At 34.4% G+C, this 16263-nt stretch overlaps 1 protein-coding gene across 26 annotated transcripts in view; it reads right to left on the bottom strand.

Moving 5' to 3' along the window:
* Positions 1-3128: 3128 nt before the first annotated feature.
* The window catches only part of NRXN1 (neurexin 1), a 1022285-nt gene continuing 1009150 nt past the window's right edge, over positions 3129-16263 (bottom strand). For 17 of the 26 annotated variants that reach the window (XM_054687712.1, XM_054701998.1, XM_054702004.1 and 14 more), the window contains one exon: positions 3513-5012. In XM_054687712.1, the coding sequence (XP_054543687.1) occupies positions 4705-5012 (308 nt within the window). In that variant the 3' untranslated portion in view covers positions 3513-4704. Of the gene's footprint in view, positions 5013-16263 lie in introns of all 26 variants that reach the window. The other 9 variants (XM_054687713.1, XM_054687714.1, XM_054702001.1 and 6 more) reach the window with 1 other exon arrangement.

The following is a 16263-nucleotide window of genomic DNA, read 5'->3' as shown; positions in this document are numbered from 1 at the left end:
CTATGATAAAACTAGAAAGATCTCATTGAATTATGATGGATTGCCACTAAACTCAATGCCCACTATGACCTTATAATCACAGAATATAAAATAATAAGTGATCCTTGAAACCATTGCTTCTGTTATTTTTTGGTAAAATCTACATATCATCTTCTTTGTCTATACAGAGGGTTGTGAAAATTGAATGAAATATTTTACAGTCCTTTGTAAACCATAAAGAACTCCACAAATGCTTGAAACCATTAGCTATTAAGCCATGTGGAAAATGTTAACTTCATGCTTCAGTTTTCACCAAAAAATAATTACATTCAGAATCTTATGCACAAGTTCAAATTAGGTCGAGGTATCCCTCATATTTTTAAAGCTCACATTATGCCATTTTGCTTTTATGAAAGACCTACATTAGTACCTGTTTTGCTAATCAAAAGAAATACAAAGAGGATTTTTGCTTTTTACCACAAATGACAAAATGCAAAAATGACATTCAGCATTTGTTTTCTAGCAGCAAGAGTGAACAGCCACACTCCATCCCTGGTAACTGCTTTATACCAGGTTGTACATTTATCATATCACTCCTTTCACTGTATGTTATTTTAGGTTTTATGTTATTTGGTATGATTTTATAGGTTACATTTTGGGTATGGAAATATTGAAAAAAGTTTCTCATATAAATTAATGGTACTGTTCACTTTATGCCATTTCAACTGAGGAAAGTTTTCATAGGGATGTTCTACTTTTCAGATAGCAGGAAAACCTGCATTGTATTTCAAAATCAGAAGCAGAGCAATATTAAAAGGCATATTTTGAAAATGTATCTTGTAGTATGATCAGAGTATTTTGATGACAATAAAAATATAGCGTAGAACAAGATACTGTGAAGAATAATGATTTCACATGCAATTAAGCTAGCACAGAGCCAAGATGTCAAAATCCCAGTTATTTACATCATGTATGAAAATTTTCATTTTATTAAAAATCATATGAACCTTTTATTAAAGGTCATATGAAAGGCAATGAAGTCAGTTGATACTCTGGATTTAATTCTTACCACTAACAGACAATGAAGTACTGATGTGTTATTGAAAGGAATAGGAATTTTGTGCAATTCCCCAGAGGAAGGATGGGCCAGATATGTACTGTGAGCTTTGGGGGAAATTCTGTTAAATTTCAGGTACAAATTTAGATCTTATTACCCTTACTACTCTATGAGGTTGATATTATTACCTTTGATTTACTGATAAGAAAAGCGAATCAAACAGGTTAACTTCTAACTAGTAGGTGATAATGTCAAAATTTAATGATAGATTTACATAACTTGAATTACTCTTTTAAATGGGAAAAACATATTTGTGAAATCAGCCTCTTCATGTTTTCCACTAGTTCTGAGTTTACATTTTCACAAATATTGAAATGAGCAAATATAAACAAAGATACACAGAATGAACTTATCATTAAGTATATGAATGTAAAGGTACTTAGTGAATAATAAAACCCATAAACAGTCAATATCACCTCCCTGCTTACCTAAGGATGGGGTTTTCTTTCAAATATAGTTTTCTTAACCACTTTGTGCAAAATGGTGTAACATACTTTTTTAAAAAAATCAATAATTCCACAGTTGTATTAAGAAATATTTTATTAACAAAACAGTAAATTCCACTTGCTTAGCATTTCCAATAATGGATAAATTGGCCTTGCAACAGAAAAACAAAACAAAACAAAACCCTTAGATACCCAATCACACAAAGCACTAGAAAGGGTACGGTCATGTGGCCTTTCTTTGATGTTTTAGGCTTTGACCACCTCACACATTATTGTAGTATTGTTTTTTTAAAAAGGCAACACATTACATGGATAAAAAAGAAGCATACTCAGAAAAGTTACAGTTTAGGGATATAATCAAATTTATGCCAGGTAGTGTGAAATCCTTTATTATTAACTCAAGCTATGCATGGAACCCTGATACATTTGGTAGGAAGATACCTGGGATTTTATCCATGTCTTGTTCTCTCCCTAGCTCATGTTCCCCTCTTTTCTTTCTCCATTCAAAAAGAAAGAAGAAAAAAGAGTTACTAGATTTTGTTTAGCCCAATACTATTGGAAATATTTTTACAGACAATGTTAGATTATATCATTGCAGGAATTTTTATAATTTAATCTGGACAGGAGCACTGAATCAATCCCAAACAACATGCTTCATAGATATACTGCTTACAATGCCATTATTTAACTTATTTTCTATCATATTTTAGAATCTTTCTAGATGGAAACTTGCTCTAGTTCAGTAGATCAAATGGAAAAGCAACCATTTCTTTTTAAAACCTCAAGCTGTAAGTTAGTGGTTGTATATTTACCTTCTTATTTTGCTGGCTTTCCCTGAGTAAGACTGAATGGGAGGGAAAAAATGGACTTAATGAATTCTTTAACCTGGCAAAAAAAAAAAAAAAGTCTGAAACACAAGTAATGGAAATCAAATTTTAGCTTTATACTTCTACTTTCTGGGCCATTAAAATTCTTTAAGGATTTTCATACACAATTACTTGGCAACTGTAGATAGTGGTGATTTGCTATGAGTTATACATATTTCTAACATATTGTATGTCTGAAATTCAGGTCACTTCTTGGCTTTTTTCATCAATTAAATATCACAAAAGATGTTGTATATTTTTTTGCCTTTGCTAATTAAAGCTAATTGTAAGGGTAATCTTCTCTCTTACAAAATCTAATATTCTTTTAGGAGATTTTGAAGTAATGTGACCAATTTTTACTGAGACAATACCTTCCAATCTAATAATGCATTTCCATTGCATTACCTTCTCATACTAATAATTTATTGCTATGAACATCATTGAAGTAATATGCAAAACAAGTGAATTTCTATACATTTCTACTACTTAATGTATGTTAAACTAAAACTATATTTAATGATATATATGTAAAACCAGAAAAGTTAAAATGTAGTCAATAATCAACAGACAATGATTTTTTTTAGATGGATAGTAATACAGAATCAAAAATTGCTAAAAATACTTTCTTAGTTGAAAAATTGTTTACTTTCCAAAAATGTTTATTATGCACATCAGGTTCAAATTATATATATATATATATACACACACATATATGTGTGCATATATATGGATATATATTTCATTGGAAACAAAGTTTGCAATTGCAGCAGCCAGGGTTAAGGTGTAGATAACCAATTTTGCTTCCATACCTGCCTACATAATGGTTCATATTCATGCAGCAATATACCTGTGATATTCTATTTGATAAGGAAAGTTTCCATTTATTAGGGACTAAAATCTTCTCAGGGTTTCCTGGGAGCATGATCTCAATGAAGCAAATCACCCCATTTGTCATCAATACCTTGGCACAACTATCTTCCTTCCTGATTTTCAATTTGTCAATATTTGTTATTATATGTGTGTTTGGGTCATCCCTCATATCTAATGGATTCCTCTGGATTGTGTGTGTGTGTATGTGTATGTTATAGTGAATGGAGAATGTATATAGAAAATGTGAGTATCTGGGGGAGAAAAGAAGATTATAAGATACATATGTATATATTTTACCTCCTACTTCACACCTTTCATACAGATACTAAAACTTAATTGCAACAGAATGAAGGCTGTACATGTAAGGAAAAAAAGTAGCTGAGTCTTTTTATATACATTCATACATATCTTCCTTAGAATAAACACTACATTGTAATTTTTTTAAAAAAAGTAAGTAATCGTGGCAATTTATAATGGTGGCAAAAAAAACCCAAAACCCTGAAATAATTGTTGCTCCAATGTCATAAAACTCCCTATACTTAGCAACACTTATAACATTGAATTTACCAAAAATGGCTGAATAGCAGAGATATATTTTGCATTTTCTATACAACAGGCTATAAAACGTCACTTATCACAGTCCAGAAAGCACACAGAGATGGATTTTATATAAACATATGTAATAACATATTAAGCGTGCATGAAAATTTCCCAATGATTGCATCTATGCCCTCTTGTTTTTTGTTGTGAAATTTTAGTGTGAAAATGTGCCTTATATTTCACATTGTTGAAAATAAGGCCTCCGTACTTTTTTTTTTTCCCTCACAACCAGAAAGGGGCTTTTTGAATGTGTTCCTACACAAGTCTTCAAAAAAGCCAGCACTTTGTTTCAAATGCAAGTTCCAACCACTGCTCCAGTTGCACCAGGCGGCAAACTCAATGGTTTGCAGGTTGAGTCACTCAAAATGACAGTCTTCTCTGGCAATCGGACTAACTGACTTCTCAGGAAAGCACTAGCACTTTGGCTAAATCCAGGATCATAGGTAGCTTCTTTTTTGTGTTGTGTTTTGTGTTGTTTTGTGTTGTGCCTCGATGTAATAATACTCCTTTGCTTTATGAATGCGTACGGTCATCACTGTCTTTTAGAAATGTTCCAGCAACATAAAGACAGGCAGAGTAAATGAAAACACTGTGGATGTTAGGGAATTTATTGGCCCCTGTTTTTTTTTTTTTTTTTTTTCCTTTTTTGGAGAAACAAGAGCATGAGATACTTGTTTTTATTTTTTAAAAACAGTCTTTCCTTCCTGATTGCATTCCCTGTCTTCTTTTGTATGTGCTTCATAAAAAGGAAAGTAAATAAGTTTATATTATGTCTCAGATAAAATGAAGACTATTTCTATACAAGGGTCCTTTTAAGATCTTGGGATCAGACGTAATACTCTTTATCCTTGTTTTTCTTATTTTTGTTGGCGCTTTTCGCACTGCTGGGTTGTTTCTCCTTTACAACAGCCCCATTGGACTGTGCTGAGTTACTGATGTAGTTTCTACTCTCATCCACGTGGTATGAGCCTTCATCCCGGTTTCTGTACTTGTACATGGCGTAGAGGAGGATGAGGATGCACAGGGCTGCAGCGGCTACTATTCCCACCACCATGCCTGTGGTGCTGCTGGACTCCCGGATCACTTCCGCAGACCCTGGGTACGGTTCTCTCCCGCCTGCCCGTGTGGGGTTGGCTATAGGAAAGAGAGTGAGAAAAAACACAAGGTGATGATGGAGTTCACTGAATGCCAGAAAGCTCTATTACATTTAGCATCTATTCTCATGCCTAACAAAATAGCACCTCTGCTTTAGGAAAAGTAACTTGCTGCTGAATGTAGCAACTGCTGGTCTTCCTGGTCACAAAGTCCTGGAGACTATGAATTAAAGTACTCAGAGAGAGATCTGTTGCCATATTTTTCTTTCTCATGGACCAATTTAATTAATTGGTTCTTGTAAGTGTACTCTCCCCCAAAGTCCCATTTACATCTAATGGGCTTTCTTGATTGTTAGGTGAAAATCATAAACCCAACATAGAAAAACCCTACGTGTAATATTAGAGGGTATCATCCCCAAAATCAAATTTATATCAATATACTTTTGGACTCTAAGAAAGGACAGCAAAATTTAGGATTGCTCTAGAAATCGTTTTCCTGTGTATACTATAATAAATACAAAGCTGAATAAGACAATCCAGGCATTTTGAATAGTGTAACTGCCTGCTTTTTTATGTATTTTGACTTTTGACCACATCTCACATAACGAAACAGAAATTTTTGCTTTTCCTTTTGGAGCTTTATCTATGTTATTGTTCACTGGCAGTAGCTGAGTGATTGCCAAAACTAAATTTGGGAGGATTAAGTTAAAAAAAAATTCTAGTTTTAAAAATCATCCACATTGATTTTTTATGACAAAATTAAGTGCTTAGTAGATCATAAGTAAGGACTTGCTGGCCCACTTTTATAAAACTGACAAGACCTACATTCACTTACTTCCTTGGTAAAGAAATGAATGACAAGGTGCATTAATGTCTTTTCCAAGGTCACGCCAGGCACTGAAACTGACCATAAATAGAGTGAATAAAAGGTGGGGTTAGCTTACAGGTGGGGGATGACCTTTCCTCTACATAATAAACTTAAAAAATATATTTAAAAGATAGGAATTGGTAGAGATACGATTCCATCCCTTTTCTGATACCAGATCATTTTTCTCTATGGACTGTACTTTCTGCCTACTTCTGAATCTTCATCTTCTCTCATTTACAGGAAAAAAAGGATTATTTTTCAGAAGTAATGGATACAACTTTCAAACATTATTCTTTGTAAAGTATGCAGAATGAATTTGAGTAATCTCAATAGCATATAAATTGAATACATATGTGTATGTGTGTGCACAAACCAGGAATTGAACAGTTCCAGAAGACTAAAACTATTTTTTATTTCACTACTATTAAATATCATTTGGTAATTATTTTAACAGTTTTATAAAAGTTTGTATTAATTACTGGGAATGATTTACCAACTGTAAAGATCCACACTCTTTAGTAATTCGTTTCGAACATCAAGATTTCTCCTGCTGAAATGTGGGTTTCTTGCTGTCACTTTCCTTCCCAAAATAAAGCTTTGCAAATATAGTTTCTTGTAAAGTAATAGCTCTCCGTCTCAAAGCAGCAATATGCTGCATTCTGGAGCCACAAAATGTAGCAGATAAAACCTTTCTAAGCTGAATATGTCACTGGTTGTTTTACAGAAGCCCATGTAATGTTGTTGAATAAAAGGCCTTGGAGCTGCTTCTGTGGCCAAGGTAAAGGGAGACAAAGACTATAATCCATAGCATTTGATTACATGAAATTAATTTCCTCTCAAGAAGAACAGAGCCTACCTCAGGAATTCTGTCACTACCTGACAAACCAAAGGCAGTACTTTCTCTTTCAAACACAGTCATCTTTGCCAAAGTCTGCCAATTAGCTCAGCTGCTAACTTACACTAAATGATAACTTTCTACTAGTTCATTTTGAGGGCAATCTTTTAACCATGGGGTCTCAAGAGCTGAAGAAGGGATGCTTATCTAAATGTTACCTAATTTATTTCCCCCACCTGATGGAATGCTTTTATTTGAAGTGCATTTTTAATTATTTTACTGTTGTAAAAGAATGAGGAGCCTAGAGACAAATTCTTAATTATGCAGTTCATGATAGTAAGACTTAAGAGTTTTAATGGAATGCAGGATTTAAACCTTCTGTACTAAGGATATGATATACACTATTTTCCAGTCAGAATTGTTATCATAAATACACTCTCATCTACAAGAAGTTTAATTTTATTTGGTCTACATAAATATTTCTATGCTTCCAAAAACAAGGGTATAAGTGGAATACTAACAACAAACTGATGTAAAATTAGAATGAGATTACAAATAATAAAGCAAAGCCTCAAAAAGCTTAATTTTGCCACACAGGCATTTTATCAACACGTCCTGTTTAAGGAAGATGCTTGTTTTTTTGCAATACCAGCCAAAAATGCTGTTTAAGTCACTTGCAGAACTAAAAATATCTCTGCATAACCTATATATATGATTCTAAATATAATTTTCTCAAAAAATAACCCACCAAAAATCCTTAATAATTCAGTAAAGAAATATTTTATCCTCCTTTCCATGAAAAATATAATCCATCATAAATATTATTGTAGGTTCATTTCTTCCATATATAATTGATTAAGAATTAATTCTGCTTCTATTTCAAAGCTGAAGGATAAGTCATACTTTTCTTAACTTTGCTGCTGAAATTAGAAGTATTTATACACTAATGTGTTAATGGGACAGCTCCCCCAAATGTGCAATAAAAGGCTAGAGAAATTAAAATATATTCAGGAGTTATAAATGTGGTTTCCCTTATTGATTATTATTAATGGCTTATTTTAATGATCACTAACAAGGTTTTGAGGAAAATTTGATATTAAATTTAGTGTAGAGAATAGTATAAATGGCTAATAAATTTAAATGATTTTTAATATAATTTGGTTAAAACTTGACATGAAATTAAATGTAACCATCTCTTAACCATTTATGACAATGTGAAAAAAGAGTTTAATTAGAGAAATTCATAATTATTATATTCCATAAGTTTGAGAATTTTGCATTTCCTTTCTACTCCATAATAAACTAAATCAAGACCTCCTAAACAATTAAAACAATCTACACCATGCTTTTTTCTCAGCAATGCAAAAATATGAATACATGAAATAAAGCTTACTATCCCCCCTTCTCTCTTTCATGTGATGAGGACATTCATTTTTTTATTTTTTAAAAGATTTATTTATTTAATCATACAAGAATGGGGGTGCAGGCCAGAGGTATGGGGGGCAAGAGGATTCACAAGAGAGAGTAGAAAACAGAACCGGTAGATCAAGTGAAATACACTGCTGAGGGGAGCAGTGGGTGAGACAGGAGAGGTCTGTTGCACCATGTGGGGAGCTCCCAGGCCGGGGATCAAACATGTGCTGCAGTGGCTGCAGTTTGCTTCATAGATTGTGTCTTAATCCCTGATCCACCAGGCAGGCCCATGATGAGAACATTTAAAAGTAGATGAGAGAGAATAAAGAAGGGGGACCAAAAAGCTAGAACATATGCAAATTAGCAGTGGGTCCTGGAATGGTCAAAAGTGATCTCATTGGCTTGTAAAATAAAGCCAGGCCATTATTTTCGGTCTGTGAGCCCAGGTCAGTGGAAGGCTTCATTAGATTGGTGCTGGTCATCTGACTAGCCAGGGCTTTAGTCAGGGTGACCAAAAATGGGCATGATTTCAACTTTGGTCGGGTGGTAGCACATGTATTTTAATTTGAGGCTATATTGCCAGCATGGGAAAAAAAAAAAAAAAGAGTAGCTGAAAACTTCTAGGTATTTACTACGCCCATTTGAATCCTATTGCAATGATTATAAGGTAAAAATCCATCTCAATTACACATAACTTGTGTGTACAGTTTAACAGCACATTAGTTTACGCCTCATGGTTTTCACATGTGATCTGATCATCTGCATTTCTCCAAGAGATACCCATCACCACATACCTCCCAGAATTACCTGGACAGAAGTACATGGTGAGGCCCATGGCAAGTGAGGAGAGCACATGTGCACATTTTTTTAAAATTTATTTATTTGTACATACAAAACTGGGGTTCAGGCTAGAGGTGTGGGGATGCAAGGATTCACCAGAGACAGAGTGGGGAGCAGAACAGGTGGACTGACTGAAATACACTGCTGAGGGGAGCAGTGGGTGAGACAGGAGAGGTCTGCTGCACCATGTGGGTCACCTCCTTGGCTGGCTGGGGATCAAACAAGTGCTGCAGTGGCTGTGGACAGCTTCACAGTTCTAAGACTTAACCCCTTGGGCCACCAGGGAGGCCCTACATGAGCACATCTTAATGGCAATGTAAGGCCTTTGATTATTGTGGTATTTTTTCTAAATTACTATTGATTATATAGGCTAGGACAAAGAGCTATCACAAAATTTGTAATTTCTGTCTTCTAAATCTCCTCTTTGCCAAATGGCAATGGAAATATTCCTGGGATTCAAGTACTGATAGTGTTATCTTAAAGAACACACGGAAACTGATCTTTAATTCTCTCTCACTCTCTGGAATATTTGTAAGATTATATGGTCTCCAACAGTTTTCCACATGGTCTATGTTGATTTAGTTTGGGCTAGTTTGATTTATTTTAGAATCCTGTATGGGAGTTCTATGAATTTCTTGTTTGTCACTATCACAATTACGTAGGTAAGTATATTCTTTCAAATTTTAGGACAGCTATTCATGTATTTCTACATCATACCTAAAGTCAATTTATTCACATCCAATAGTAATTCATTACGGAAAATATACATATGTGCAAAAGACATATTCCAGTGCCTCATCATAAAAAAAGAATGATACATGTACTTGTTGATCTGCATAAAGGAATTTAAACGTGAAATATTTAAAATTTTAAATTATCCTTAAATTTGCTGCCATAGTTATTTTAAACCATGATGACAAGAAAAGAAACTGCCCTGATGTATGTTCCTTCTTTATTTTTGACAGTCCTTGGCACTGTATCTGCGAAAGAACAACATTTCCCTGAATAGGATCTAGTTTAGATAGAGTTAAGAAATACCATGGGAAAACTGTTTAAGAGACATATTAGGCTACAGAGCAGACCAGAAAGAGCTACTTGTGGCAGGTCTCATTTCTCACCAGCTCCTCTCGCCCTCTGTCACCTACTCTATGTCGCATTCTATTCTTCCTCGGTACTTCTCCCCACTCGAACCATTTCCACAAGTCCCTCTCCCTGCTTGTGGCTTATCTTTTTTTTTTTTTTTTGTCTTTAAGTAGAAAATTTTATTCCCAGTTAATTGAATATAGGGACTTCAGAAGAATCAAATTCAGGTATCATGGTTTACAAGTGACAGAACACCTCTATATTCATCATCTCACTTAATCCCTCCAGCAGTCAAATTATATAGTTTTTTTTTTCTTTTTTATTATAATTTTTTCTTTTTTACATCGTAAGCTTATCTTTGAGGCAGGCCTCACAGGGCACAGCAGGTGTGTCCCTCGGGGAAATGAAGAAGGCCAGGGCAGCGCAGGTGGAGGCAGAACTCTGTCTCATGGAGTGGGTGTAACATTCAGCAAGATGCTCAGTGAGCAATGAAACTTATTGCCAAGTTCCTAATTTCAAGTCAAAATATAAAATGGTCCTTGCTGGCAAAAAAATGTCAAAATGCTACTACTACACCAGAACACAGTCTTTGTGTTTTATGTTGGCATGCTTTACTTTAAAATTTAATATTCTAAATTTTTTACAGAATACAATTTGATGCTTTATCAAAAGAAAGATTATCTTATCACTAATCAAAAAACATTTGTTATTCAGCTATGAATCTGAGGATCACATTAAGCTATGCATTGGAGCTAGTTCATAACCTTGCCGGTCATAACCTTAATATATGTAAATGGGAAGTAGAAATTCTCATTTACTTAGCAAGATGATTCACAACTCAAGTTCTAAAATAATGAAGCATTTTGAGAGAGAAATTTTTGAATTTTAATGAATTTTTCTAAAATGATTTCACTTTGTAATGGAAAGCAGTTGGCATCCTTTGCTTATTCATTCTGAGAATGGAAACATGACAAACACATATTGTTATTAAAAAATAAAACTGCTCTTGATTTATGTTTTTAAAAGACTACACAAGAAATGATGCTTAAAGTCCTCATTCCTGTCACATAAAATGAGGGCTTGGTGGGTGGTGGGACCTTATATTTCCATTGATGAGTTCACCAAGCAATAACCATGCCATCGGATACTCTTTATATCACTCAAATTGTCACTTTTATGAAACTATTTTGTATACTTGGATGAGCTGTTCCCTGACTGTAATCTTATTATATTTATGTTGTTTCCAAAGTTAGCTTTGCAGGGTGAGATTGTAGTTTCCAGGCAACTTTTATGGCTGGTTTTATTTCTTCAATATAGATTATTAGTGTATGGGTACGTCATCAACCATGACCCTGTCACATCAAGGATAAAGCAAGAGTTTCACTATATACTGATGGCAATGAAAATTCAGCTTTTGTGCTCTATAAAAAGAAATTACAGGAGGTTACCAGTCTTAAGAAATTTTGAAGAATAAAATATATCAATGATAAATAATGGGACATGAGCTATATATTTCATATCAGGAGGGTTGTATAAAGGATCATAAGACTCCATAATGTTCAACATATATCTTTTTTCTACCTTGAATTGTTAGATATCCTGTCTTACATTAATAATTTAAAAAGAAAACTACCAGCAAAATGCATTTATTGAATTTTTCTTGCTAAGAGTCTTTGACTAGTCCTTCTGGTTTTATAATAGATTAAACTAAAAGTCATCAATTTTAAATTTTTGTCTGCACCCCATCTAGGAAAATAAGTTGCTTAAAATGATCTCATTATACCAGAATTCTGTACTTTGTCTTAATAGATGTGGAAGTTATTATAATTCTAGGCCAGCCTTGAAAATGGTTTCAGATTTATGGGGGAAGATTTGACTTTTCCAGTACCAAGTTTCATTAATACTGTGAAAAGAAAATTGGAATTGTAGGCTCCTGGGGTGTTTGTGAATTGAGATTAGCATGTTTTCCTCCATTTCCAAAAAAAAAAAAAAAAAAAAGCTTATTATTTTTTTTTTCATTTTTGTGTTTCAATACAGCATGAACCAGAAGAAACAATCTCCCACAAAATGCATGTTTAAATGCCACAGTTGCAGGGAAGCAGGTGGACAATGATCTAAACAACATCCACTAATTTTCATTTTAACTCTGGTTTTTTGAGAAGTGATGGATACATGATGTTTCAAATCCTTCTCATCTTCCCTTCCCACCAGTTTCACTCATGACCTGACTTTCTGAAGTTCATTCCTGAAGGTTAGACAAAGACTTGGGAAAGAACATATCTGATGCACCTTAGCCCTAACCCAAAGAATTGGAGATTTCGAAAGAACTTGGAAATTAAAAAGCCTTTACCACCTGACTGACTACTGTATCTAACACAGTCCTCTGTTATTTTCAAAGTCAGCAAGGCAAGTGTTTAAAGGGAAGTGCAGGGGCCACCAACCTGGGAGTGAGAGGATCATTATCTTCACCAGAAATTGAGGTATTATATGGGAAGGGATGACAACTATAGAAAGATCACATGCATGGAGGACAGAGAGCATAAACTAGGACAGGCAGCTACCTCATATGGCACCACAAAGAAGAGAAAAAGCAACAGAAGGCAGCTATGCTTACAATTGAAGAGGGTGATCCTATACCTCTATAGCATATATAATAATCACCTCAATTTAAAAAAAAAAAACACTAGTGGCCACTAAAATACAAGTGGTAAGTATACAACATGAGTTACATACACACACTATTCATGTTATTAGGAAAAAAGAAAAAAGAAAAGGCAATAGATAATCACACATTTGGTGACTTGGTGACACTGACAATGAATAGTCAGAAGAATACACACAGTCTCCCTCATGAACCTCCCAGCATGAATCATGGCTGGGGGAACACAGAGGATCATGGCATTCAGCCTGTTATACAATTAAATTATACATTATAAACTATGTATTTACAGCTTTAGTCATGGACAAGTTGCACAAAATTTTAAGATGGTCACCGTGTTTCTAAGGTTTTACTAGGACCCTTGAGCATGTCATGGTGTTTGAGAAAGTTCCTGTGTGATCACTGTTCTCATGACCCTTCGTGGTCTGCTCACAGCTATATTCAAATTTGTCTTCGATTCCTCTCAAAGGAAGTTATAGTCATTACTTTTTACTATCCCTCAGTCTTTACATGCCAGTAAAAGTTCAGCCTCCATGCTTCACCACCATTTGTCCTCTTGTCTTGCTGAATACTACTTATTCCTTATGACTTGACTTAAATATCCCATCTTTTATGAAGTTTTTTTTAAGAATATTTACTCTTCTCAACAAATATATAGGGAACTATAGCAATGTTACAGGGACTACTAGATCCTGTGGTAGAGCACATAACCAAACACACAACTTTACATCTGCCCTCCTGGACCTTGACATATAAGAAGGGAAAGAGACATGCAATAAATAAAGAATTACAGTTAAAGCAACAACAGAATGTGATGAAGGAAAATGGTAGGTGAAGGTGTAAAACAGAGTTTTCTGATTTCAACTGGGGAGTTTCTGAGGCTGTAATATTTAAGCTAAGACCTAGAAATTAGTGAAAAACTGTCAGTAAAAGGTAGGCACAAGAATCTTTGAATCAGAAGGAGTGATATATGAAATGACCTTGAAAAAGGACAGAGTATGCTCTCCAAGAACAAAACAAATGACAAAACGGCTGCAACACAGTCAATTTTGGGGGAGAGTGAGGAGAAATTTGAAAGTGGACATGGAATTTACCCCAATTAGTCATGGGGCAATGCCACACATGAAAAAACTCAGCATATTTGACACAAGCAGGACAAGAGAGAAGTGTTCGTTCATACGTCTAAACAGTTCATACCTCTAAAACAGAAAGATCCTGTATCAATTGATATTAAAAGACAAACATTCTACTGGAAGAGTAGACAAAAATATAGACAGGTAAGTGAGAAACAGAAGATGTGAATGGGTGAATACAGAACAAGATTTTCAATTTTATAAGTCAAAATAGAGTGGTTGTTTTGTTAAGTAACATATTTGGAGGAAGAAAGGAAATAGTGGCACTATGATAAAGATGTTTGCTTAGAAAATGTACAGTTTTACTGGTGAAAATATGAACTTATAAATCATTTTGTTATAGAGCAACCCCGATATTAAACGGGTTCCTGGCTGTGGGTCCTCACCAGCGTGCTTTAAAGGGACATATGAATACTCTACTACACACACACACAAAAGGTTAATAAAAGGTTTATTTACAAGAGAAAAGGAAATAAGGAAAATGTACAACTCAGGGAGAAAATAGGGAAATAAAGTCTTTAATGCATCCTACCCGATCCGACAACCTGGAAACCCAAAGTCACTCTCAGAGCTGGCCCGCGCTGGCGGAGAGCCAAAATGGTGATCCCCAAAGCCCACGTGTCTGCCTTTTCTATCCACCTGGCTGCTTAACCCCACCCTCAGGTCCCAGCCACCTTCCCTTTGGTGGTGATGGGATTTGGAGTTTCCAGGGTCTTTGGCTTTGACCTGGGGTGGGGGTGGAGTCCACAAAGCCTATATGGAATTAGCTTTGGGACATCCTTTTCCCCCTAACAATTTTAGGTATTAAAATAATATTAGATTAATCTGTTAAAATTGATAAATATCAAACAGCAGCTAGATGATGGGTGCATGTGAATTCATTATACTGTTCACTCTAATTTAGAATATGTTTCAAATTTACAGTCGTTAAATAAAAAGAATACACAAATACTTTTACCAAGCCATCTCAGTTTTGGGAATACAGGCTCCAGAATTAAATACAGCAACATACAAATATATAAATACAGGGAGTTTGTTACAATGCTGTTTGGGATAAAATAAAAAAAGATAGCACTTAAAAGTTCAGTAACAAGATAATGGCTGCATAAAATATGGCACATCTATAGTACAGAAGCTTAACTCAGTTAAAAATAGGAGTTGGAGCCTGAAAGGTATCAATGATATATTAAGAAAGGAGAAAAGAAAGTTAATTCATGTAGTTTGTTTCTAATTTTAGAAGGCAAGAAGGAAATACAATCCTATGTTTACGTCTACAGGAACACTGTGAAAGGTGTATGGAAGATTCATGCTAAAATGTTACAATTGCTTAATTTATGGAGGTGGGGAAAAAAACAAAATTAAGTAGAAAAATGTATTAAAACATTTCAAAAAATATGTATTAAATAACAGTAATTCAACAGTATCAACAATGAGATGTTGATACCAAGACAGTAATGGATTATTTCTTCTTAGAATTTAGAGTATATTAGAAATACACTGGAAAGTAAATGCAAAAAAATTTAAATGTAAAGCATTCATTAACACAAAGAGGCACAAACATTGGGTACTGAGAAAGATAACAAAGGGGCTTTAGAAAGTCATCAGTAAATGACTAAGTAGAAAGTTCTTGTGATAAGACTTAAAAAGAAGGATCCTGGCCTTCTGGTCAGCCCTAAAGCCACTGAAGTTTCTGAAGAAGAAAGACTGAGAGGGCCTGAAACTGGCAAGCACAAAATTAAGAAAATTTATAGGAAGATAAAGGTGGTTACCTTTATCCCAATCTTCTTTCCACCATACATTACATTATCTAGTATGGATTCCATACTGCTGTGAAATCTTACTTAAATGTTTCATTTTTGTTAGATTTTTTTTTCTCTTCCTAACTGGATTACTAATCCTTTGATAATTTTCTGTAATTCAATTTCTTTGTTTTTTTTTTTTTTTACACCAATTCCCTCACCCTCCAACATCCAATAAAGATTGAAAATGTGATTTGCAAAGTTTATGTTTTCTGACTGACTATAGGAGATTCTGTAATACAAAAATTTTTCAGGAGTTAGACTGCAGTGAACATAGTTATTATTTGATAGCAAAATTTTGAGTAACGGTTAACAAATGGGCAGAACATGGCAGTGACAAATGGGCAGAACATGGCAGTAACATTGAATACTTTTTCATAAGTTATTTTTATCTTTCTACTTCCCTATGTCCCATCTCCTATAATATTGTCAGTAAAAGAAATAGATATTATATTTATTTAATTAAACTAGAAATCACTTCTCCTATGCTTAGGTGTGCTGGAATCAACATGCATTAATGTAACTATTGGACCTGCATTTATCTTCTCTGTGTCACTGAGCAATGTGCTGCTTAATTCCAATGACTGAGGTCACTAAGTTATTTAAAGCCAAGTAAGTTAGCAATTTTCAGTCTGATTAATTTGGGTACCTTATTTGCATC

This window comes from Talpa occidentalis, unplaced genomic scaffold (genome assembly GCF_014898055.3).
Source record: "Talpa occidentalis isolate TD23 unplaced genomic scaffold, MPIMG_talOcc4v2.1 talOcc4.5, whole genome shotgun sequence".
In the NCBI taxonomy this organism is placed as follows: Eukaryota; Metazoa; Chordata; class Mammalia; order Eulipotyphla; family Talpidae; genus Talpa; species Talpa occidentalis.
Note: the sequence above shows the minus strand (reverse complement) of the source record. Positions and strands in the feature narration are given on the sequence as shown.